General features: G+C 32.0%; 1 protein-coding gene and 1 long non-coding RNA gene across 2 annotated transcripts; one reads left to right on the top strand and one right to left on the bottom strand.

Moving 5' to 3' along the window:
- Positions 1–5,333: 5,333 nt before the first annotated feature.
- Positions 5,334–9,040, bottom strand: LOC109788390 (proline-rich receptor-like protein kinase PERK8). Its single transcript, XM_020347106.3, has 4 exons — positions 8,325–9,040; positions 7,582–7,842; positions 6,600–7,463; positions 5,334–6,413 (listed from the first exon to the last, which is right to left on the bottom strand). The coding sequence occupies exons 1-4, from the start codon at positions 8,752–8,754 to the stop codon at positions 5,932–5,934; spliced, it is 2,037 nt and encodes a 678-aa protein (XP_020202695.1). The 5' UTR covers positions 8,755–9,040; the 3' UTR covers positions 5,334–5,931.
- Positions 9,041–18,846: 9,806 nt separating this feature from the next.
- Positions 18,847–26,563, top strand: LOC145949568 (uncharacterized). Its single transcript, XR_014427902.1, has 3 exons — positions 18,847–19,692; positions 20,577–25,385; positions 26,270–26,563. It is a non-coding gene; the product is annotated as an uncharacterized LOC145949568 (long non-coding RNA).
- Positions 26,564–27,302: the final 739 nt, after the last annotated feature.

The following is a 27,302-nucleotide window of genomic DNA, read 5'->3' as shown; positions in this document are numbered from 1 at the left end:
ATCCATCCCCATACCTTGATCGTCACCAAAACTAGAGAGGTCCATTTTAGTATCGAGTTCCTCAGGTGAATCTTCTTTGCCAAGTTCCAGCGCCTGCACAGTCCTGTAATTTCTTTCAAGCAAGGAGATCACACTCTTCTGCCTAAATATGGAACCAAGGGTTTTGTTCTTCCTGTTAAAACAAATCCTTAAGAAACCATCCCACTCCTTTAGCTTAACTTCAATTAGGAGTTTCCATTGTACATATAACAAAAATGTACAATGGAAGTACCCTACAATTGACCGATGTCCCAATATGTTGTTAAAAACTTTCGTGGGGAGGAATAAAGTTCGGTGACTTTAGCAAAGTGATGAGCAATTTATCCTCAATTTTGATATTTTAACTAGTTCTAGTCCATAATAATTTAAAAATGTTTATACATTTCAAAAAACGCATATTTAATAGTATTTTGAAGTAGGTGAAATTGTGAAGTTGATTGAGTATAATAAAGTCTGGACTTGAAGCCGGTGAAAACTGAAAAGCATTGGTCCCTCAGATATAATTGATAGTAGTTGTACACCAAAAAAATAAACTTTTTAAAGTAAAAATCTTCTCAATAAGGCATGTGACCGAGGAGTAAATGCCTATGAATGGCGGGCTTTCATGTTTGCGAGTAAGTTGATGACCACAGAATAATTGTGACCATCCATGTCGATCGAATGCAAAAGCATTCTATGGGATGCGGGATAAGAAAATTTAATAAATGCAATTGTTAAGAAAAACCAGAACAGAGAAGTTGAAACAGAAAAAACTGGAACAGAGAAGTTGAGTTTCTGGTTTTTTTTTTTGTTTCAATGAAAGGAAGAAAAATGGTTACACAATTTCATTATTCATTTCCACACTCTCCCTAGAGTTGCATTACATCAAATATATGACAAGAGAGATTTCTGATATGCATATCATATGCTACAGTAAATCTCCACAAAATAAAGATAAACACTCCTTTTTACCTAAACATTTGTCCAAGCAACAAACAAATCTCTTGAAATATGGATTTCCACTTAATTATACCTAACCACACCAAATGCAACTAAGATACAAACAGACATAAATATTTAATATTTTCTTAAAGTATCTAGAAAAATCTTAACTTCTAACACTCCTCCTTGAGATTTTTCTTACATACTCCAAGCTTAGATCTTAGCATTTCAAACTTGCTCTTTGAGAGAGCTTTGGTCATAATGTCTGCAATTTGATTCTCAGAGCTGCAATGCTTCAAGCTGACTTCCTTTGATTTTTCTGCTTCTCTGATGGCATGATATTTCACTTTGATGTGTTTGGTTCTACCATACTGGACAGGATTTTTTGCAATTGCAATGGCTGATTTATTATCAACCCATATGATAGTAGCCTCATTTTGATGTTGTTTCACATCACACAAAATTTTTCTAAGCCAAATAGTATGATTTGCAGCTGCTGCAGCTGAAATATACTCAGCTTCAGCAGAGGATTGAGCCACTACTTCTTGTTTCTTTGAATTCCATGTGAAGACACCACTCCCAAATGAGAAAACATAGCCAGAGGTGCTCTTGGAATCATCTATGCTACCTGCCCAGTCACTATCAGCATATCCTTGAAGCTCTCCACTCTCATTTTGTAGAAACCACAAACCATAATCAGTTGTACCCTTTAAATACCTCAAAACTCGTTTTGCTGCACCATAATGAGCTTGACTAGGGGAATGCATAAACCTGGACAGCAAACTAGCAGCAAACATTATGTCAGGTCTGGTGGCTGAGAGATACAACAAACTTCCAATTAAGCTTCTATATAAAGAAGCATCAACTTTAGCAATAGCATCATTAAGTGATAGCTTTTCATTTATAACAAGTGGAGTGTCCACTGGTTTACATTTCTCCATATGAAACTTTTTCAATATCTCCAAGACATATTTTCTTTGGGAAATGAAGATTCCTGCATCACATTGGTATATCTCCATTCCAAGAAAATAATTCATTTGTCCCAAATCTGACATTTCAAATTCATTCTCCATATCATGCTTGAATTGTCTAAGGGAATCAAAATCACTCCCTATGACCAGCATATCATCAACATATAATGATATAATGAGCTTCACTTCATTCTGGGACCTTTTTACATACAGAGTAGCTTCATTTTCACTTCTTTCAAAGCCTTTTTGCAAAAGGTAATTATCAATTCTGGTATACCAAGCCCTTGGTGCCTGTTTCAACCCATAAAGAGCTTTATGGAGTTTGTAGACTTTATTTTCACTTCCCTTAACTTGAAAACCTTCAGGTTGATCAACATAGATGTCTTCTTCAAGAAAACCATTTAAAAAGGCTGACTTCACATCAAAATGATAGATCTTCCAACCAAATTTTGCTGCCAATGCCACTAGCATTCTGATTGTATCATGTCTTGCCACAGGAGCAAATGTATCTAAGAAATCAACTCCATACTGTTGATGATAGCCTTTAACAACCAATCTAGCCTTAAGTTTGTTTACAGAACCATCATAATTAAGTTTGGTTCTATAAACCCACTTAAGACCAATTACCTTTTGATTAATTGGCCTGTCCACAAGCTGCCAGGTATTATTTTTCTCGATCATATTCATCTCCTCCTGCATAGCAACTCTCCAACCTTCAAGTTCAGCAGCTTCAGCATATTCTTTTGGTTCCAGTGCAGCAACATTACACCTTTCGTAAATTTCAGCTAGATCTCTTGTGCCTCTAACTGGAAAATCATCATCATCCAAATTTTGTTCTTCACTTTCTGAATTTTGTTCTTGGAGATTGTCAACTTCAAGTTGCCTTTTGTTTGAGGCTTCTGCTTTGGATTTCTCCCAATTCCATCTAGATAGCTCATCAAACTTGACATTTCTGCTGACAAGAATCTTCTTTGTTGCTGGATTATAAATTCTATAACCTTTAGAGTAACTGCTGTACCCCAAGAAAATACCAACTTCAGATTTCTGATCCAATTTATCTCTTTTCACTTCTGGAACAAGAGCATAACACACACAGCCAAAAACTTTGAGATGCTCTACTGAAGGCGTTCTTCCATGCCATGCCTCAAATGGTGTGTTACCCTTCAAGGCTTTAGTGGGCAACAAATTCAGTAAGTATACTGAAGTATTAACAGCCTCAGCCCAAAAAGTTTTAGGAAGGCCCTTTTCAAAGAGCAAACACCTTGCCATTTCCATAACTGTTCTGTTCTTCCTTTCACTCACTCCATTTTGTTGAGGAGTGTAAGGAACAGTTAATTGATGCTGAATTCCAACCTGCTCACAGAATTTTTTGAACTCTCCTGCTGTGTATTCAGTTCCATTATCGGATCTTAGTCTTTTAACTTGAAGTCCAGTCTCATTTTCAACCATAAACTTGAACTTCAGAAAATTGGCAAATACATCTGACTTTTTCTTTAAGAAAAACACCCAACTCATTCTTGTATAGTCATCTATAAATAGCAGAAAGTATTTGCTGCCATTTAAAGATGTTGTGCTCATTGGACCACACACATCAGTATGTACAAGTTGTAATTTTTCAGTGGCTCTCCAGCTAGCTTCTTTTGGAAATGGTAGTTTCCTTTGCTTTCCATATTGGCATACATCACACAAATTAGCATTATCTTGGATTGCATGCAGATTTTTAACTAAGTCATTTGAACTCATACGCTTTAAAGTAGAGTAGCTAAAATGTCCAAGTCTTTTATGCCATAAGAAAGAATCATTTACTGCACTTGGAAAAGCATGCATGGCTGTTTGTTTCCATTCTATTGGAAAACTTTTATCTCTCATTCTAATAGTCATTAATTCACATCCAGAAGGATCAATTATTTTGCACTTCATATCTTCAAAATGCAAAACATAATTCTTTTCAAGCATTTGCCCCACACTTAAAAGGTTTAGATTTATCTCCGGTACAAACAAAACATCATAAATATACTTGGTACCTGAGGGAGTTTCAACAGCAACAACTCCTTTGCCTTTGACATCAACACATTCTCCATTGCCAATGGTGACTTTGGAGAGGTATGACAGATCAAGTTCCTTGAAAATGCTAGCATCATGAGTCATACGATTTGTACATCCACTGTCTATGAGCCAAGCTTCTTTGTTATTGCTTACAGAATAACAAGAAGCAACAAATAATTGCTCCTCAATTTGTTCTTGATGCTCAGCAACTTGAGCTTGCTGTCCTTGGAGCTTTACTTTGTTTTTGCAGACCTTCTCCACATGGCCAAGTTGGTTGCATGCCCTACATTTGACTCCAGGTCTGAACCAGCAAAAATTTTCTGTATGATTTTTCTTTTTACAATGAGGGCAAGGTGGATACTTTTCCTTCCAAGCTCCTCCTTTGTTTCTGTCTTCTTCCTTTTTCCCTTTGCCTTTTTTCCCACCAAATGGCTTTTTACCAAAGCTATTGCTGCCTTGATCTTTGCCTTTGGTGTTAGCTGCAAAAGCACCTTCAACATTTTCTTCCATTCTTAAAGACCTTCTCTGTTCAGTAGCTTGCAGAGCATTCACAAGTTCTGCAAGTGATATTTGAGAAAAATCCTTGTTTTCTTCAAGAGATGAGATTTTTGATTCAAACCTCTCAGGAAGACAAACCAAGACTTTCTCCACAACTCTTTGATCACTAAGTTCTTCACCTAGCAATCTGATTTGTGTAACCACCTTAGAGAGCCTATCAGAAAACTCCTTCACTGTTTCAGACTCCTTCATTTTGATTGCTTCAAATTCTCTTCTCAGATTCAGCACCTTCATCCTCCTTGTTCTTTCACTGCCTTGGAACTCCTCCTTGAGTTTGTCCCAAGCCTCTTTTGCTGTATCAAGATTCAAAATCTTGATAAAAACATCGTCATGAACAGCTGCTTGTATGATGGCAAGTGCTCTGCCTTCTTTAGCCACTTCATCATTGTGAAATCTTATCTGAGCCATAGTTGGGTTGTCTGGTAAAGGAGCTGGATTGCTTCCATTTTCCACCACTTCCCACAAACTTTGAGCTCTGAGATAAGTTCTCATCTTTGCAGCCCACAAATCATAATTTTCTCCAGCAAAAACTGGAGGTGGAGGTAAAGAGCTGCTACCGGAAGCCATTCTGGTTTTGGTGGGTGTTCTGATACAGGTTTTCTGGTTGGTTTTCACTCACTCACAGGCCCTCTGTTTTTCAGATTTTTTTTTCTTTCTCCCTCACAGACCCTAAAAGATCAATGGAGCTCTGATACCATGTTAAGAAAAACCAGAACAGAGAAGTTGAAACAGAAAAAACTGGAACAGAGAAGTTGAGTTTCTGGTTTTTTTTTTTTGTTTCAATGAAAGGAAGAAAAATGGTTACACAATTTCATTATTCATTTCCACACTCTCCGTAGAGTTGCATTACATCAAATATATGACAAGAGAGATTTCTGATATGCATATCATATGCTACAGTAAATCTCCACAAAATAAAGATAAACACTCCTTTTTACCTAAACATTTGTCCAAGCAACAAACAAATCTCTTGAAATATGGATTTCCACTTAATTATACCTAACCACACCAAATGCAACTAAGATACAAACAGACATAAATATTTAATATTTTCTTAAAGTATCTAGAAAAATCTTAACTTCTAACAGCAATTCGTAGTTAAAGAACAGATTCTTGGCACCTTGGACTTTTGTATGGTAAACATTCCAGAGGCATTCATTCACCTTGTACAGAAAAATACATTCAACAAAATTCCAGGCGATTTGAGGAAGAAACGTCCATTAGCTAAGCTACAACCTACTATAGTCCAAAGCATTCACATAAAAGCTAGTCCTCAGGTAAAGGACACACAACAATGATAAATCCCTAAAACGCCACAACCATAAGCAGTTAGTTAGCACTAATTATCATCATATTATCAGCTACATGAGATGAAGTTACATGGAAATAATTGAAATCAGAGACAGCTACTACAATTCACCAGTTCTTGAACAATGGTTTCCATGGATGGCCTCTCAAAAGGAGACTCGTGGGAGCAAAGCAAAGCTATTTTTGCCAGCTTAGCTGCTTCATATTCAAAGAATCTTCCATTGAGATTTGGGTCAATAAATTCTTGGAATTTGGAGGACTCAGCAGCAAGCCTTATTGAGCTAGTGATCTCATGCTTTCCTGAAAGGATCTGGAAAAGCACCACCCCAAAAGCATAAACATCACTTGTCTCAGCAAACCGGCCAGTAGTGGCATATTCAGGAGCCAGGTAACCCTTTGCTGCACTACCCTTGAGTGCAGAGAAAACAATATCATTAGTAAGAAGCTTGTACAGACCAGAATCCGCCAGCAATGGATTGTAACGCTGATCAATGAGAATTTTGTCAGCAGAGATGTTTTGGTGAACCAAAACGGGTTTGTTTGCTTTGTATGCATGTAAATATGCCATACCTGGTTAACAAAACATGGTTTAGTACTATAGACCTCAAATAGAAAGCAGAACAAAGTATGACTTTTAATTACATTATTATCATTATTATTACATTATCACATTTCCAACTTAGTCATTGCCATTTTTCTTATCATGATGTTGGTTTTATATAAGAGTTATAGGAAAGGGTAGGAGAGAGGGGTAACCTTTAGCAATCCCTTTCACAATAGAAACTCTAGTTGACCATTCAAGGACTTCTCCATCTCCTCCCTTAGCATCAAGGAAGCGTGAAAGGTTTCCATTAGCAACAAAATCATAAATCAGAAAGCATTCACCTCGTCCCCTTGAACAACAAAATCCTCTCAACCTCACTACATTATCATTCCTCAGTGATGTCAACATGTTCAAACCCTTCATAAACTCAGCTTCATCAGACTTGCAACTAGTTTTGCTGATACTCTTCACAGCAACAACGGATCCATCTCTTAAAACTCCCTTATATGTCGCACTATAGCAGTTCTTACCCAACAAATTCAACTCCGAGAAATACTGAGTAGCTGACTCCACTTCATCCAAGTTGAACCTCAAACTCTGGAATATATCTTGGCTATAGCCATTGAAAGTCCTACTATCAGCCAAAGGGTCCCATCCAGAAGAGTACTCAAGGCTGACCAAAGGAGATCCATTTTTCTTATATGCACACATGGCTTCATCAGTACTTTGATGGCCGTCAGTGATATGAAAAGAACCACCAACCTTTTGTTTTCTCCGACGATATAACGTGAATGTTAAAATACCAATAGCAGACAGTGCAATTATAACCACAAATATGCCAACAGTAATTGATGTGGTGGATTGATTGGATTTTGATGAATTAAGGCACTGAGTTCCATTGCAAGGTAACTTCACATTTGCGGTTTCTGGAATATCTCTTGTTGCTGCTCCATAAGGTTCAGGTCTGCTAGAATTGACATGATCCGAAGCATTGCAAGCTTTCAGGGATGAAAACCCAACTCCACATAAGCCCAGATTGTATTCATACAGAAACCCATCATCAAGTCTCTTAAGAACTTCATCGAACCAAGAAAAAACAAATAATCACATTTCAGATATACAAAACATATTAGTGAAGAAATGGAAAGAAGTCAAAAAAACAAGATTAAACATGTGCAGTAACATCATTGTTACCAGGAGGTACATTCCCAGACAGAGTATTGTTGTGAACATCCAAAACTTTGAGTGAAGGCGCGTCAGCTAGGCTAGTGGGAATGGAACCAAAGAGATTATTAGAGCTCAAATCTAGCCTCACCAGCACACCCAAATCACCTAGACTAGCAGGGATAGCACCAGTTAAATGATTTGATTGCAAAGCAACAACTCTCAGGTTTTTCAAAGCCCCAAGCTGTATAGGAATGCTTCCTGTCAACTGATTATAACATAGCTGCAAAACTGTAAATCAAGTGACAAGGGCAAAATAAGCACACAACCAAGTTTGAATCACAAATAGAACACTGTTTCTATTCAAAGCTAAAGACATCAATAGTAAAAAGTCGAATACTTGGTGGCAAGTAGCAACTTGTTTTTGAGCAAATACTACATAAAGAGAATCAACAATCAACAGAAGTATTACTGATATTTCTATCTAAACTTAGTAGTAAAATACAGGATTCAAATTTCAAATGCCAACGTTCAGTATTAAAAATAAAAATAAATAAAAAAGGAAGAAGAAGAAGAAGAAAAATAACTTTGGAACAAGTGTAAGAGAGATCACTTCTCAGTTCTCACCATTTGAGGGAATAAAGCAATAGAAATGGTACAACCAATGAACAAAACCAAGCTCAGAAGATAAAACAGAAGCCAACTTTTAATACGGCAAAATGTGAAAAACAATAAAAGTTTGAATATTGTCCAACAAGACCACATTCACATACCTTGCAAGTTCTCCATGCTGGCGATCTCACGAGGGATTTCCCCAGTCAGATTGTTTACATTCAAATACAAATCAACAAGGTAAGTCAAGTTTGCGATTTCTCTTGGTATCTCTCCATACAAAGAGTTATAATGCAAGTAGAGTCCGGTCAAGTGGTTGAGGCCAGCAATGGCTGGTGAAAGCTTCCCTAAGAGGCCCTTTCCCTGCAAAGAAACGTTTGCCACCTGACCCTTCTCATTGCATGCCACTCCCTCAAAAGATCCATCACATGGATCACCATTGATAGTCCAAGAGGGTAGATAACGGCTCTCTGGATCCAAACTGGCTTTCATATCCATCAGTGCTCTTAGCTCTTCATTCCCACACACCCATGTTGGGTTTGAAAGCAAAAACACAAGAGGAAACAACAGTAACAGTGCTGAAAACCCCATTTTCAGTTCTGATTGAAAAATATGGCTTAGGATTCAAGTCAATATATTGGCTTTTCTCACTTCTCACTTAACTCAAAAGCTCTTTAACGTTCTATGTTTCTGTGAAAAGCGAAGAGTTTTGGAGAAGAAAGTGGAAAAGGCAACAGACAAGACAAGTGAAGTAGTGGAACAGGTCAAGTCATATATCAAAGGCAGTAAAAAGGGTGTTCGTGGAATGGAACTTCTGATGGGAATGTTGGGACACTCGAGAAAACCCAAAACTCGTGATTTCTCATGTACTACCATGTGTCATTATAAAACACTTTAGTCTATCATAACGTAAGTTATTATCAACTAACACTTTAATCATGCATAAGATAATTTTTATATGATTGAGATTATGGACATAATTGTATTTTTCTTTCTCAATGTTACCTTTACTTTTATGCAATGAGTAAGATGCAGGTAATCTAAGATACACAGCCAAAATGGGATAATGAATCTTGGAAGTGGAAAATAATAAAGGAAAAATGGAAAATAGATCATCAAAGCATTGAAGAAAAAGAGGTAAAGGTTTCCTTTTTATTTATTTTTTTCTTTTTGTGGGGTTCTGGTCTTATGGTGTTTGTGTGCGTTTTCTTTTTAGGAAATTCATTTTTATGACTCTAAATTGTTTTTACAGCTTTAATTTTTCATTATCCAGCTGATGGTATACTGAAAAAAAATCATTTATCCACAAATACTTATAACTAAATTTTATTCAAATCTCACGGTATAATTAATTATTAATGCATGCACATATGTTGCTTAACAATTGTACAATAACAACAACAAAAATATGTTGTTTAATAATTCCTTGAACATCAGAATGCATTACAATAATGTGTGTGTAATTGGTTAATGTTTATTTCAACTTCAGTAACAAACTAAGTTTGAATCAAAATATTGGAAAGTGATTCTTCCATTCCATTGATTTGTGCTTGAAATTTTCTTCCATATTTAACTTCAAGTAGCAAAGATAGCATCATAGGTTGGGTTATATAATATTGATATAAAGCCACAAGAGACAAGACCATGAAAGATTTTAAGTAATGTACAACAAATTATAAATAAAGTATACGTGTTTTGGAATTAATACATTTCCATGTTCAAATTTGAAATCTTCAAATTTTTTAGTTATTCTTTTCTTCAGTGGCCGTTATTTTTTTGGGATTTTTTTCAACAGAAAATGTACCAATTAATGAGCAGGGAAATTAATTTGTCTGTTTTATAGGTCCCACCATTAGTCATAACACATTACGTCTTCCACGTGGACAGTTTGGGAGCAGGTGAGGCACGCGCCTAGCGCGTGGTGAATGGAGTGGTTTTCATTTTCAAAATTCAAATTCCCTGTTATCCGGTTCACTGTAACTAAGCTGAAAGCCTGTAAGGTATCCGGTTTTCCACTTTGTTTTGCAGCAAAAAAATAACCCTTTTTTATTAACATAAATACTAGTCTTTTATCCCCCTATTATTTTAATTAAAACATCAAACATATCTTTACAAAAAAAATTCAAACATTATAAAATAATAATAATCCCTATTTTTTACTTGTAAAAGTTGAATTGAATATAATTAAATCGTAAAAAAAAATGAGATAATGAATAAAGATATTAACGAGAAGAACGGTGGTACTCGCCTATTTTTTTTTAATATATGTATTTGTGAATATTTATTTAAAATAAGTAAATTATTTTTAAAAATATTTTAAAGGTCATTTTTATTTATTCTAATAATTTCTTTAAAATATCAATTTAAAATTCATAATTAAAACTATTCAAATATTATATATAATTTTATTAATCAAATTTTTTAATTTAAAAATTAAATTAAATTGTTAAAGTAATTTATGGTCATAAGTTTAAATAAATTTAATATGTAATTATGTAATTAAATATTAACGGATACTTATGAATATCTATGAGTATGGATATTATAATACTCATATCTACTTCATTAACATGAAAGCATAAAAATATTTGTATTTATTATGAATATTCATTTACAATGTTTATTTTTTACCTTAACAAACTTTAGCTATAAATATCTACATGTATAAATTTTTTTGACACCCCTAATAATAAATATAATTGTTAAGTGTTTTTTTTTAAATAAAAAAGGTCAACTAAGCTGTAAATTTAGCTCACATTAATTAACTACGTGGTGTTCTAAAAGTAACATGTTTCCATCATTATTTTGTAATATCTAACTTATTTTTATTCTATTAAACTTAGGGGGTGTATTGGATTAAGATTTTAAAGGATTTTTTTAGTTAAAAAAAATCCTGCGAATTTTAAAAGACTTTGCAAGATTTTCATGATTTTTAAAATTTTGCAGGATTTTACAAGACTTAAAATCAGGATTTTAATGGATTCTGCAGGACTTTTAAATAAGGATTTTAATGAATTTTGTGGAATTTTGTGGAGTTTTGACATTTGATAAGATTTAAAAAAAATTCATACATTCAAATTTAAAAAGAGTCAAAGATAAAAATAATAAAAAAAAGCAATAATGTCTAGATAAATAATAATAATAATTCTCCATAATATCCTATATTCTTTTTATAGCATCCACTATCAATTGTAACAATTCATTGGAATCCTCCTTGGTCCAAGCTTTATAGTTTTCTTTCTCTTTTCCTTTTTCTTTATTATTTCCTTGTGAATCTCCTATTTGAATTACTAAAACAATATATGTTGAAAACTAGTTATGTAAATAATTATGGATAAGAGACAAAATCAATAAAATTATATTATTATTTTTAGAAGCACACCAATCATACAAGATCGAGTATATATTGGCTATCCAAATGGATCAAATATTTCAGTCATTATAAAAAAAATGTAAAAACAAAAATATAGAATCATAAGGTAATTTTTTATATAAAAAAAAATCAGTATATTCGATACTGAGAAAATATTTAGATATTTTTTTTATATAAACGGAAGTATTTAGATATAGAGAATATATATATATATATATATATATATATATATATATTATTTTAGTTATATATTATATGATAATTTTTAATGATATTTATAAATGTAAATTATTTTAACAAATATTTTAACAATATTTTCTTTTTAAAAAAATAAGCTAATGAAGGCATAAATCTTGAACCCTAAAAAATTAGATACTGCAATGCCTTATGTTAATTTTTTTTTAAATATAAAAAAATCTTAATTTCACAATATAAAAATAAAAAAAAAATTCATAGTAAAAAAAATAAAATAATTATTGAGTCATAAAAAGAGGAGGGATAAGAATAACAAATTCAAGGGAAGGAGAGAGTTCACAATTTTTATGCTGAGAGGGTTCTTCCCCTAACTAAGATCCATTTTCATCTCATTCTACTCACAGAAACCCTAACAAATTCATCTTATATATATATATATATATATATATATATATATATATATATATATATATATATATATATATATATATATATATATATTTATGAGATTATGATATTAATTTTATCTTTCACCTTTTCTTTTCTTGACGTGTGTTATAAAAAAAATTACCACTTAAAAGTTGAAATTTCAAGCATTTTCTGTGTTATATAAAGGAACAAATTCAACTACATAGAATAAAATAAAGCAAGTCAATTAAAGAGAACGAACAGAAAAATAGAGCAAGTCAATGACATTATCATTTACATATCAGAGTTTCATAAAATAGGGGAATGGGATGAGAACAGAACTACAATATTATATATGAGCAATGAACAATAGTATAGTATTATTAGTAGAGAAAAAATGGAGAAGACAGGAGCATAGAAAAAAAGAAGATGAAAAACTCACTTGAAAATTATTGAAACACTTGAAAAATCACTTCAAACAATCCTTCAAAATCCGATGGGTTTGGATGGGATTGTTTTATGAATCTGGTATTTATAGATAACACTAGAAAATCCTTTAAAATCCCTCTCACACAACAATCCTTTAAAATCCTTATATTTTTTAATACCAATAGATTGTTTTTAAGTTGTAAAAAATCTCAAATGAATACCAGTGGATTTTAATGGACTCTTTAAAAAATCTTGAAAATCCAGATTGAATACCACTAGATTATTTTTAAATGACATAAAATCTCGATTGAATACCAATAAACTTTTTTACTCAAAAAAAGTCTTTTAAAATCTTACGAAATCATAAACCAATACATCCCTTAGTGTGATATTATAGGTATTCACATTAAACATATTTATAATCAATATCATTGTAGATTATTAACAAGTTATTTATCGTCATATCTGAGATCATCAGACTTGGGTGACAATCCTATGTAATGCATCTTTATTCAAAATAACTAGAATCATATTTATAATATGTTTTGCTATCAACAGAATTGATTTTAAGATGTAAAAATATATATTCATTTGAAAGTAATTATTAGTAATTTTTCCATCAAACAAAATCAATTATAGAATTTTATTTATCCAGATTTATAATTACATATTCAAAATTAATTTAAATAACAAGTTTTCAAACAATATTTAATACGAAAATCAAATATATATCATTTGTCATCCAAAAGAAAATCACATTATTTTTTACTCACATTTTCTCAAAAATCAAATTTATAAATTTATATTGATTCAAAATTAATTATATCAACGCATATTTAAACATACACTATATTTATTTGTTCGTCTATAAATTTTTGTATATAATAATATATAATAAAAATTATATAACAATTTACATTATATTATTTTGTGTTTATCCTTTATTTTATCACTTTATTTATGATAGAAAAAAGATATTTATAAAAATAAAGCGATAAATATTTTTTTTACATATAATAAGTGGGCGTGAATTCAATAGTCATTAAAAAATAATAAAAATTTTATGTTAATAACACGATTAAAATAATAATAATAGAGGCTTGACAAGCGGATGGCTCTTTTGAGTTTCGACTCTACTCATCCTCCATCCCTATGAAAGGTGAATTATTTAGAAAATGAATTTATAAAAAACAGGAATAAAAAAATATATAAACCTAAACTAAATCCCTAACGAATTTTATTGATTTTGGGAGAACTTAGAGAATTAGTCTTTTTTTTTTCTTCAACTTTCTTATATATTTTTAAATAAATCATAATCACGTTAATATAAAAGAATAAAAATAAAAATAAATAAATTAATTCGTTATTTCTTAAATCCGACCTAATCATACTTTCATAAGTCAAGAAAGACTTCACACATTAAGGTAAGTTTCTCTTAAAAATTTTAATTTCAACCGTTATTGAACGAAATAAATTTAGATAAACTTACTCATGAAATAAACGAATCCATTTTCTCTCTCTTTCTCTATATATCTATCTATCTATCTATATATATATATAAAGGTTATAATAACATCAATATAATTTTTACTAAGTATTACACCGCTCAATAACTTTATATTAAATGTGAATTTTGTAAATTCAACCCTTATATTGAAAGTTCTTTGCTCTTAGATCATATATACAAAATTTTATATTAATCAAAAATAATTTGATACTTATAAAACAAATTTAAAATAATATATACATTTCAAAATATACTAAAATATGAATACTTTGATTATCTTCAAGTTGTTTAATTTTAACAAAATTTTATATAAATATATAAAGTGATATGAACTTTAAATCTAACGATTGAATTTACAAAATTTACATTTAAAAAGTTAGTAAAAGTTACACCAATATTATTATAACTTTCCTTTTATATATATATATATATATAAGTTACTTTAACTTTATGTGTTTCAATATTTTCAATTAGTTTAAGTATAACTTTTTTTTTACTATTTTTCACTTTTAATCCTTATAAGTTTTTTTTATTATTGTTTCATTCCTAATATTTTATAAAGTTTAAAAAATACTCCTACGTATCAACTATCATTAAAAAAAATTTACATGGCAAACAAAATACATATTAATTTGTTATATTTCGTTTCACTATTGCCACATATGATAAATTAATTTGAAAAAAATTTTAGACAAAATTTTAAAATGCACTACATTGCACTCTCACTCTCACCCACATGATTGCACTTCCTCTCTTCGATCCAAATCAATCCTTTCGACACGGAGCAAATTCTAACAATTCACAAATCTCGACAATGGTGTTGAGTTCGTTCTCAACAATCATTGCCTCTACAAAGTTGCCACCTCACCATGAAAGAATTTGACCTCACATTTGGTTACTCTCTCGTCATGTAAGAGCTCATGTGCTACAAGAGCATTCACCACTCTACTGATGCCTTGTCCAAGGCAAAAAAAAAACGTGTCTGATTATCTCTAGATCATTGCCATCTCCTATGACTATCGCAACAACGATGAACAGGACACCTCATTGTAGAAGGAAGTCTGGTGGTCTAGCCTCGCCACTAAGGACAACCAAGACATGATGTTTTATAATCTAAAGAAGGTACATGTGAAAAGCATGATGAAGTAGTAATAGTGAAGTGTGTTTTAAAGTTTTGTCTAAAAATATATTAAAATTAATTTACCTATGTCGTAATGCTAAAGTGAAATATAACAATGTAATATATATTATGTATGTTATATATGAATTTTTTTATGAAAGTTGACGATAGGGACTATTTTTAAAACATTATAAAATATTAGGATGAAATAACAACAATAATTTTTTTTTTACAGAGACTAAAAGTAAAAAAAAGAAGATAAATTATATCCATGAAAATCATATTTAAAATTTTTTAATTTATGCATTTAGTTTTATTTTAATGAAATTTATTTTCATGTCAAAAATTCGTGTTAGACAAATTTTGTAAATATATGTTACGATTTTTTTAAAATATTTTAATAAATATCTATGGATAATCATTGTTACTTGTAGATGTTTATAAAATTTATAATATCTCTTAAATGGATAACTCTACATGATATATAATTTAGTGGATTGGTGATAGAGAGTTACTACTTTATAATGACAAGAGATTCATTTACTTCAGGAATAAGTTTACTTATACTTTGTTTTAATAACTTATGTTCCACCTCAAATTTCAACAATTTAATTGTTAAAATTAAAATTTTTAATGCATAGATTAAGTTTTAAATTTTTAAAAAATTTAAAAACTATTTCATTCTCCGTTTCATTAATTCAAATCAATGTGTAAAATATTTTTATGATTATTCGTCAATTTGAATTAACAAAACAAAATATCAAATAATTTTTAAATTTTAAAAATTTGCAAACTTAATTTATAAATTGAAAACTTTGATTTCAATAGTAAATAATTAAAATTTGATGTGAAAAATATGAGTTATTGAATAAAATAAGTTTAAATAAATTTATTAGTAAAATAAATGAATAGCTCTTCTTTTATAATTGTGTACTTTCTTTTTGCCTTTCTCACTTTTTTAATATTTAATTTTTCAAAATCAATATTTCAACTATGACATAATTTTAATTTTTTTTATATACATAGACGTGTAATATCTATAATTAATTTTTCTATTAATAATTAAAATTACTTATTTTATCTTCATAATTTTCATATATCTTATACTAGACTACGTACTAGAGTTAATTTAGTGATAGAGTTTGGATATAATATATACTATTAATTAATTACTTATTTTATCTTCATAATTTTCACATATATTGTATTAGATTACTAGAGTTAATTTAGTGGCAGAGAGTTTGGAGATAATATATGTGTGTCTTACACTGAACAAGTAACTGACATATTAGCTGAACAAATTAATTGTCCAGAGAGAGAAATGGACCACAAAGGCATGCACGATTTATTGAGTGTGGACATGAACGTTATTCAAGAGACTCTATGATTACAAATAAGAAATTAATAAATAAAATTAATATTTTTAATTAAACATCAAATAATTTTTTTATTTTAAATAATACACGAGAAGAAAGTGAAAAATACATTGGTTGTTTTATTCTGATAAACTATTGAACCTGTGATTTATTTTACTAGGGTAAATACGAGTAACTCCTGTTTGCTTTGAAAATTCTCTGAAAACAACAAAACAATCTACTCGGCGGAAAAAACTCAGACAACAGTGCCTACACTATAATCATTAATCAACATATGATTAATGTGAAAAGATTTTACCCAAAAGGAACATAGATAAAGTTGGTCTATGTCATTACCAATATGCATGATGAAATCATAGCTAGCCCAGCTTCTTTCCTTTTTGTTATTATGCATGATAGATTCCCCTACAAATAAAGAAGACAAATATATATATAAGAGATTGGAGTATAATGTGCCTGTGAAGTGTGAAGCATGGATGGGAAACTCTTTTTGTGCCTTCATGTTTATGGTTTGTTTAATTTGGGTAATTGAGAAAGTTACTTATCACACTGTCCCTCAAAACAAAAAAGACGTTTGGCACAGAATATTTAATAATCATTAATATATTGAAGAAAGAAAAAAAAAAAAGAAGAAAAGAAGATCAGTGCTTCTTTTAAGGTACTGGATTTCAATAGCTTGTTGTCTTAGGTCGCTTCAATCCAAATTAGACCAACACCGAGGATATCTATGTACTGGTTTTGTTCATGCAGCCTTGACAGACAAGAACATGTATATTTTTTTTTTCTTTATTTCTTTTTATTATTACTTTTCTCTTATTTATATAAATTGTTGCAGATAATTTGTTAATGTTATATTATTCTCTTTTATAAATCAGATCGAGTGTAGTGCAGTAGAATTTTACAAGATATATTCCTTAGTCCTTGTTGTCAAATTTCACATGCTTCGGCTATAGGCATCTCTTACAGGAATATAATGCCATGTACGACTTTTTAACTCACTTTCCATAAAAAGGAAGGAGAGGAATCATACACCATGCTATCACTTTATGAGAAGAGAAAAACTTTTTCATTTACTTTTCGAAAGTGAAATATTATAATATTAAATTAATAGTTATTCGATTGGAACTTGAAATGTATATTTTATTTGGATGAGAGTAAAAAAACAATAAAGATTACAGAAAGATGAAAAATAAGAGGAAAATGAAATAGAAAATTATTTTATTTGATTAGACAAAAATAAAAAGGAAAAACAGACATAGAAATTTTTCTTATTAAAATGATAAAAAAAATAAATTATACTAAGAATTTTTTTATGATGAAATAGAATTAAATGTAACTAAAAAATTTAAACATTTTTACTTTATTTATTTCTTAATATAAATTATTTATCATTTCTTATGTCGTAAAAAGATATTTAGCTCAAAAAAACTAAAAACAAAACAACAACAAAAATCCGAACATTAATATTTAGCTTATTAAAACTAATTTCAAAAACTCTAACATGTTATCAACTAATAAATCTATAAAAAAAAGGTTAATAAGTTAATCCATCGTCAACGTGTTTTCTTAACAAATTAAGTAATGAAATAGTGATTAAAATTCTTAATGTGTTTCTTTTGAAAAAAAAAAAAGTTACCCTTCTGTTTTTGTCATCTCTTGTGACACCCTTTACCCCAACATTAATACGCAATAAATTTAAACAAAACATTTTTTTTATCTTTGAAGTAAATAAAATCTTTCATAGTTTGATAACATCTTTCATGTATAAAATAATTGTCGCAAATATCATAAGGTAGAAGATTCACATTCGTAACTCATAAATCATAAGAAGTCAACATATAAGTATCAAAACTCAAGAAATCATATAAAGGAAAATAAAGATTAATTCCAGCAAAGGTGGCATTGCCTCCTAGTTAGGAATTAAATTATAACTTTCAAATCATATAATAAAAATAATATGACAAAGATGTACATTTTGGTCTTTTATAAAAAATGTTCAAAATTACAAAAGAAGAGAAAAAAAGGTTTTTAAAACAATAATATCCCAAACTAAGCCTAGCTATGCTCGATGTCACATCCTATCAGAGCATGCCCAACTGAACCCTTAAGCCTCATCACCAACATCATGATCACCTGCAACATAATTTAAACATATACAAGAACAACAAGGGAGTGAGAAACATCTCACTCAGTTTCAGGTGTAGAAATAAAGGTTAGATAACACACACACACAACAAATATAAGTCACATGTAAATAATACACATACATAATCAATATCATGTAACACCCTAGTTTTCAAAATGGTTATTATTACTATTATTATTATTATTATGTGGTATTTGGTCATAAATTGGTGGTTATATTTTACTTCAATTGTAGATAATTTACACTCCATTTATGCTTAGAAAGATATGTGTGTTGTTGGACCTAATTAGATAGTTGTGAATTTTTTAAGAACCATTTCTCGCTGGGCTGACTGACAAGTATCGGTTTTTGGGGTATAACTTGGGCTGTGGTGGTCCAAATGATGCAAAATTGGTGTCAATGGAAAGATAAGAGAAAAACGTACAACTTTTTAAGAAATAGCCATTTGCAAATTCGGTCGTATAGAAGGTCAAAAATTGGAATTTGATTGATACAATTGTTTCTCGCTGGGCTGATTGGCAAGCCTCGGTGTTTAGGGAATAAATTGGGCTGTGATTGTTCAAATAATGCAAACTTGGTGGCTATGGAAAGATACAAGAAAACCCTACAACTTTCATGAAGTAACCATTCACAAATTCGGCCGTCTAGAAGGTCAAATTCGGTGGTCAAAAATCGGTGCGGAAAAGAATATGGCATCCAACTCATCCCACTAACAACACCAACTCATCCCATTTCGTTTTGTCTAAGATTTTTCCATTATTTTCCATTATTTTAATGTGTTATGGAGGCTATAAATAGGCCTTCACTTCTCCATTGCAAACCATCCCTCAATTCTCATTCTCTCTTCTCTTATACTCTCTTCTTCTCCTCTTCTTCTCTTTGAAGACCTAGAGGAATCCATAGGAGGTGGTTCTACCCTAGTAGAAGGAGCCTAGAGGAGGAAGCTCTTCTTTAGTTTCAGTGCCTGTTATCCAGGTAAGGGGGGGAGTGAGAAATCTCGCTCTGGGTGTGGGATTGTATGCTGGGTAGTGGGATTGGCCCCCAATCCTGTGTTTGTTGTATGTTATATTGTTTGTATGTTCTAATTGCTTGGCTAATATGTGTGTATGAATAGAAATTCTGTTGAGATTATGATTGTGAAAGTTATGAATATGATATGATAATGTGAATGTGATGTTTCTAATGATATGATGTGATGATGAAATAAGATGTGAAATGACCATGAGATATGATTGACCATGAGATAGATAATGTGATAATGTGACAATGAGATATGAAATGTGATAAAGAGAAATGACCATGGAAAGTGATAAAGTGATATGAGAATACATAGAGTCTTGTTTGACATGCATCATTTGCATAAAGTGATAAGGGTACGATATGGAATACGCCGCCAGAGAAGGCCCCCTAGTGTAAAAGCTGTGGGGATCAGTCCTTGGGGATGGCTCGGTTTGGAAGTCCCAGTCTCGCCCATTGTGTGCATGGGATGTATCTTGCGCGGCTTAGCTATCCCGACGAGACTCTGGTAGTATGTCCTTCTAGTGAGAGTGCGCAGAGGTTGTGTCCCGGCATGTACTCCTAGACTACTCTTTGTGTATTGCTAGCGGCAATATACTACGTGATAAGTGACTGGCGCCACATGCATGATAAAATGTAGTCTGTGTCCATACATGTGTCTTTTGATATTATATGACAAATGGATATGCCTTGAATGAGTAAGATGTGATATTGTTAATCTATGTTATATATGTTTTGTTTGTGTTTGGCTATCTAGTATATATATTCCTACACTGTGAGCCGAGTGAGATGTTTTCTCACTCCCTTTTTCTTTGTGTTGTTTTTCTTTAACCGTTATACAGGTGATTTTCAGCATGAGGCTGAGGATGTTGGTGGTGAAGCTTAGGCTTCTTTATGGGCTATGCTCTGATAGGACATGTGACATCGGGGTATAGATAAGATTAGATTAGGTTGTTAATGTTATTTTAAATTACTTTGAAAACTTTGAGATTTATTTCTTTGTAATTTCCGCTGATTATGTTTGTTAAAAATGTGATACTCTTTAAACATGTTTGATTATTAAAGTTATATTATTTAAATTTATTGATTTATGATATGCGGGGTAGAGGGTGTCACATTTAGTGGTATCAGAGCCTGGTTGATCTAATCGACCGTGAGTTATGAGTCTACTATGCTTGTTTGGTAGATTAATAATGTGATGAGTTGATTGATGTGCTAATATGATGATTGATTATGTTGTGTGCATTGTGTTCTCAGGATTTGTTTGATAGACATGATATAATTTGATGATGCTATTTTTGATTGCTCTTTTCATAATTGCTTATTTGTTTGATACTTCTTGCTTACGTAAGAAGTAGTGGTTGAGTAGTATCACTCGTATGGTGAGCTTATGTACCAATAGTACGGATAAAGCCTATTGAGACCTTAGAATTAGGAGAGACATTAATTTGTCAAAAGTTTACGATTAATGAAATTTAGGAATCTATAGTAGTAGCGATTGAATCCAAGGAGGTTGTATCTGAGAATTGGAGTTTTGATATTTTGATGAGAGGTTGAAACGTTCCTTGAGTATTGGTGCTTCATGTTAACTTTTATGGTTTAGGCAATATGTGAATATTATTCTCTAAGTCCTTTGCACTAAATATGTGAGCTGTTTTGGTCTAGGATTGTAATGGAAAGCTTGAATACGAGTTTAAGGTGGAAAGGAGTGAGTTTGGAATGGTTGAGGTATTTTGTGAAATGTTAGTACACTATTGCTGTATAATATGGGGATTATTTTCGTTAAAATTTTGTTGTGCCTGTATGAGTATCATATTGACAGAATCAGATTTTATGGTCTTCACAAAAGTAGTAGCTTTGGACGTTATCTTTCTAATGGAACTGGAATCAGGTAAAACGGAGGTATAGAACTCTAGTTATAGCTACTTTGGTGATCAAAGGTCTAGTTATAAGCGCTGAATATATCTGCTGCGGTTTTTGAAATTTTTAGCTAAGAAGATGATCTTTTTAGAATTCTATGTCTTTGTAGGAGTTGTAGCTTATTCTCTTATCTTTATTTTGAGATAGGTTTGAGATCATTTGAATAAGTATAACTCTCTAGGTATCATTTTCTTTAAACATTGTTGAAGGGATATGTATGGTTTCATGATATTTTTGAATCGTTAGGCAATGCAAGGATAAGAATTGATTTTGTTTTGGGGTGTTTGCATAAGGATTGAGAGGTTGTTTAAAGGTTGTATAATGCTATGTGATAAAGTTTGTTCATGTACATGCTTATCGATGGTATATTTGAAGGTTTAAAGATGGTATTCTAATATGATTTAGTAAGCATGTATGTTGATATGTGGATAGATTACCTTAGGGATCAATTGGTGAATGTCGTGTGGTTAGTGAGATTGATCTTAGGGTGTGATATGATCATATTGTAGTTGAAGGTGGAGATATATTCAAGACGGTTGTATGTTAAGTATTACTATTTTATTTTATCTTATTTATTGATTGATTGATTGATTTATTTATTATTTTTATTGTATAAGATAAGTTTTCTAGTTCTTGTAAATTCCAGTTAAGGTAAACATGGATATGTCTCAGGTAGAAGTTGTATTTAAGTGGGGAGATATCTAAGCCAATTAGTGAAGATAAGAGTTTTATGATGTTAGCTTATTATTATTGGAGATTTATTGAAGGAATTTCTAAGATAGCTTTGCCCTTAACTACATTCACTAAGAGGAGTATTGTCTTTATGTGGGATAGTAAGTATGAGAGTAGTTCCAACTCTTAAGGCAAGATTGACTAGTGTTAATACTACTAGATTTTAGTAAGTCTTTTGTGGAACATAGTTATGTTTCTAAGATAAGATTGGATAGAGTGTGGATGCAAGAAGGAACAGATAAGTAGCTTATGATTCTAGAAAATTGAGAATTTATGAGAAGGAATTACCTTACCCATGACCTTGATTTGAAGACATTACCTATATGATTCTAAGCTTGAGGTATTTAGCGATCATAAGAGTTTTAAATATCTATTGACCAAAAGAGATAGTTAGAAATTTTTAAGGAATAAGATTTTGATCTTACTGGTTATTTGGCCAAAGCCATTGTGGTAACCAATGTTTTGAGTAGGAAACCTTTATATTTTTCCTTATGATTAGAAAGAAGGATCTTTTTAGGGATTTAAGTCTGACTTGTGAGATTACTCCTAGTGGTGAAAAACTAGGTGTGACTCGAGTAACAAGTGGATCATTGAGATAAATTGGAGAAATACAATTAGTTGATTCATATTGGTAACAAGATATGAGACTATAGAATAAGGTGATGGATAGGGGTTTGAATTGGTTGAAGATGGAGCAGTAAAATTAGTGATTTGATATGTATAACATGCTTAGGTGCTTGATCTTTACAGATGATCATAGAAGTAATATCAATATTATGACAGATGCCTTGATTACGATGATCACTAATATATTTAAGGATTGGATTTGATTGGAGAATTTAGGGACTTATGATTGATGTGTGAGACTACCTTTAGGAACATTGAATTGACTATGGTTGAAAATAACTAGTGAATTAATGGATGAGATTAGAATCTTTTCTAGTGAACCAAGTGGAAAAGATTAGTAGGAATATGATTAAAATTTATAATAAAAAAAAAAAAAAATTGGAATTGATGTTGTTTTGAGGTGCAAGAATAAATTTGGGTGCTTAGTAATCTTGAAATTAGAAAGATGATCTTAAAGGGAGGACACAAGAGTACTCTTAGCATCCATTTAAGAGCCACTAAGATGTACCAAGACCTTAGGAAAATATTCCAGTGGCCTAAGATAGAAGAATTTGTGTATGCTTGCTTAGTATGTTAGAAGGCTAAGGGAGAACATCAGAAACCTTCAGGTTTACTGCAACCTTTAGATGTGCCTGTGTGGAAATGAGATAGCATCTCGATGGATTTTGTAGTAGGATTACCTAGGACATGGAAGAACTTGGATGATTATATGGGTCATTGTGGATAGATTAACTAAGTCTGCCCATTTTATTCCCATTAACATTAGATACCCTTTGGAAAGGTTAACCAAGTTGTACATAGGTGAGATTATAAGGTTGCATGGGGTTCCTACTAGTATAGTTTCGGATAGAGATCCTAGGTTCACCTCTAGATTTTGGGATGGCACCCTATGAGGCTTTGTATGATAGGAGATGTAGAACACCTTTGTGTTGGGCAGAATCTGGAGAGAGTGCCATATTAGGAATTGAAATAGTTCAACAAACTACTGAAAAGGTTAGGACAATCCAAAAGAAAATGAGAGCATCACAGAGTAGGCAGAAGAGCTACCATGATAAAAGAAGGAAAGACCTTGAGTTTAAAGAAGGAGATCATGTATTCCTTAAAGTAACTCCTTGGACTGGAATTGGTAGAGCACTTAAATCTCGCAAGCTTACTCTACGATTCATTGGTCCCTACCAGATCCTTAAGAGAATTGGTGATGTAGCTTTCCAAATTGCGTTACCTCCATCCCTATCAAATCTTCATGATGTCTTTCATGTTTCTCAACCTAGAAAATACATTCATCTCATATTGTGGAATCCGACAACATTCAGTTAAAGGATAACCTCACCTATGAGACTATACCTTTGAGGATTGAGGATAAGAGGGTAAAGAAACTAAGAGGTAAGGAAATTCTTTTAGTCAAGGCTATTTGGGGAGGAAACTTTGAAGAAGGCGCTATATGGAAACTAGAAAGCAAGGGGAGAGAAGATTATCCATTCCTGTTTTCAGGTAAATTTCGAGGACGAAATTTCTTAAAGGAGGGGAGAATTGTAACACCCTAGTTTTCAAAATGGTTATTATTACTATTATTATTATTATTATGTGGTATTTGGTCATAAATTGGTGGTTATATTTTACTTCAATTGTAGATAATTTACACTCCATTTATGCTTAGAAAGATATGTGTGTTGTTGGACCTAATTAGATAGTTGTGAATTTTTTAAGAACCATTTCTCGCTGGGCTGACTGACAAGTATCGGTTTTTGGGGTATAACTTGGGCTGTGGTGGTCCAAATGATGCAAAATTGGTGTCAATGGAAAGATAAGAGAAAAACGTACAACTTTGTAAGAAATAGCCATTTGCAAATTCGGTCGTATAGAAGGTCAAAAATTGGAATTTGATTGATACAATTGTTTCTCGCTGGGCTGATTGGCAAGCCTCGGTGTTTAGGGAATAAATTGGGCTGTGATTGTTCAAATAATGCAAACTTGGTGGCTATGGAAAGATACAAGAAAACCCTACAACTTTCATGAAGTAACCATTCACAAATTCGGCCGTATAGAAGGTCAAATTCGGTGGTCAAAAATCGGTGCGGAAAAGAATATGGCATCCAACTCATCCCACTAACAACACCAACTCATCCCATTTCGTTTTGTCTAAGATTTTTCCATTATTTTCCATTATTTTAATGTGTTATGGAGGCTATAAATAGGCCTTCACTTCTCCATTGCAAACCATCCCTCAATTCTCATTCTCTCTTCTCTTATACTCTCTTCTTCTCCTCTTCTTCTCTTTGAAGACCTAGAGGAATCCATAGGAGGTGGTTCTACCCTAGTAGAAGGAGCCTAGAGGAGGAAGCTCTTCTTTAGTTTCAGTGCCTGTTATCCAGGTAAGGGGGGGAGTGAGAAATCTCGCTCTGGGTGTGGGATTGTATGCTGGGTAGTGGGATTGGCCCCCAATCCTGTGTTTGTTGTATGTTATATTGTTTGTATGTTCTAATTGCTTGGTTAATATGTGTGTATGAATAGAAATTCTGTTGAGATTATGATTGTGAAAGTTATGAATATGATATGATAATGTGAATGTGATGTTTCTAATGATATGATGTGATGATGAAATAAGATGTGAAATGACCATGAGATATGATTGACCATGAGATAGATAATGTGATAATGTGACAATGAGATATGAAATGTGATAAAGAGAAATGACCATGGAAAGTGATAAAGTGATATGAGAATACATAGAGTCTTGTTTGACATGCATCATTTGCATAAAGTGATAAGGGTACGATATGGAATACGCCGCCAGAGAAGGCCCCCTAGTGTAAAAGCTGTGGGGATCAGTCCTTGGGGATGGCTCGGTTTGGAAGTCCCAGTCTCGCCCATTGTGTGCATGGGATGTATCTTGCGCGGCTTAGCTATCCCGACGAGACTCTGGTAGTATGTCCTTCTAGTGAGAGTGCGCAGAGGTTGTGTCCCGGCATGTACTCCTAGACTACTCTTTGTGTATTGCTAGCGGCAATATACTACGTGATAAGTGACTGGCGCCACATGCATGATAAAATGTAGTCCGTGTCCATACATGTGTCTTTTGATATTATATGACAAATGGATATGCCTTGAATGAGTAAGATGTGATATTGTTAATCTATGTTATATATGTTTTGTTTGTGTTTGGCTATCTAGTATATATATTCCTACACTGTGAGCCGAGTGAGATGTTTTCTCACTCCCTTTTTCTTTGTGTTGTTTTTCTTTAACCGTTATACAGGTGATTTTCAGCATGAGGCTGAGGATGTTGGTGGTGAAGCTTAGGCTTCTTTATGGGCTATGCTCTGATAGGACATGTGACATCGGGGTATAGATAAGATTAGATTAGGTTGTTAATGTTATTTTAAATTACTTTGAAAACTTTGAGATTTATTTCTTTGTAATTTCCGCTGATTATGTTTGTTAAAAATGTGATACTCTTTAAACATGTTTGATTATTAAAGTTATATTATTTAAATTTATTGATTTATGATATGCGGGGTAGAGGGTGTCACATATCACATATACACTCATTTATCATGCAATGATGTCATGGACTCGACTCATAAATGCATGCATGTGGCGCCATAGGAAGTTTCACAATTCATCATCACTGGTGATCCTAAGGCACACCTGGTTACATCACTAGTGACCCTAAGGTACACCTGGTTACATCACTGGTGACCCTAAGGTACACCTTGTTAGCAAGTTACATCACTGGTGACCCTAAGGTACACCTGGTTACATCACTGGTGACCCTAAGATACACATTGTTAGCAAGTTACATCACTGGTGACCCTAAGGTACACCTGGTTACATCGTTGGTGACCCTAAGGTATACCTTGTTAGCAAGTTACATCACTGGTATGCGGCCTCAGCGGCACACCTGGAATAATATATGCATATGATGCATGTCATACATTCATTATTTCATTAACTCAACATTTGACTTATTACAGAATTTCATTAAGTACATCATGTCATCATTTTTCATGTTCTCATAATCACAACTTGTCTCAATAGTCCATTCTTAGGTCTCATGTCATTTGTCCATATTTCACATGATCATGTCATAAATACTTCTCATAAGGTCCGCACAGGAATTCATAGAGAGCATCTTTATTCATATTAAAACTTATTTATTTTTAACATTAATTATATATTCATTATTACTTCCAACAAGGAACAAAGTAGAACAAATAGAAAATAAAACAGAACAACGGCAAGGGATTGGGGTTACATAATCATTTATTATTTCCAACGAGGAACAGAAC

Source organism: Cajanus cajan, chromosome 7 (genome assembly GCF_000230855.2).
Source record: "Cajanus cajan strain Asha chromosome 7, NIPB_CcT2T_4, whole genome shotgun sequence".
Classification (NCBI taxonomy): domain Eukaryota; kingdom Viridiplantae; phylum Streptophyta; class Magnoliopsida; order Fabales; family Fabaceae; genus Cajanus; species Cajanus cajan.
The sequence above is the reverse complement of the archived record's forward strand: the minus strand, read 5'-3'. Positions and strand labels throughout refer to the sequence as shown.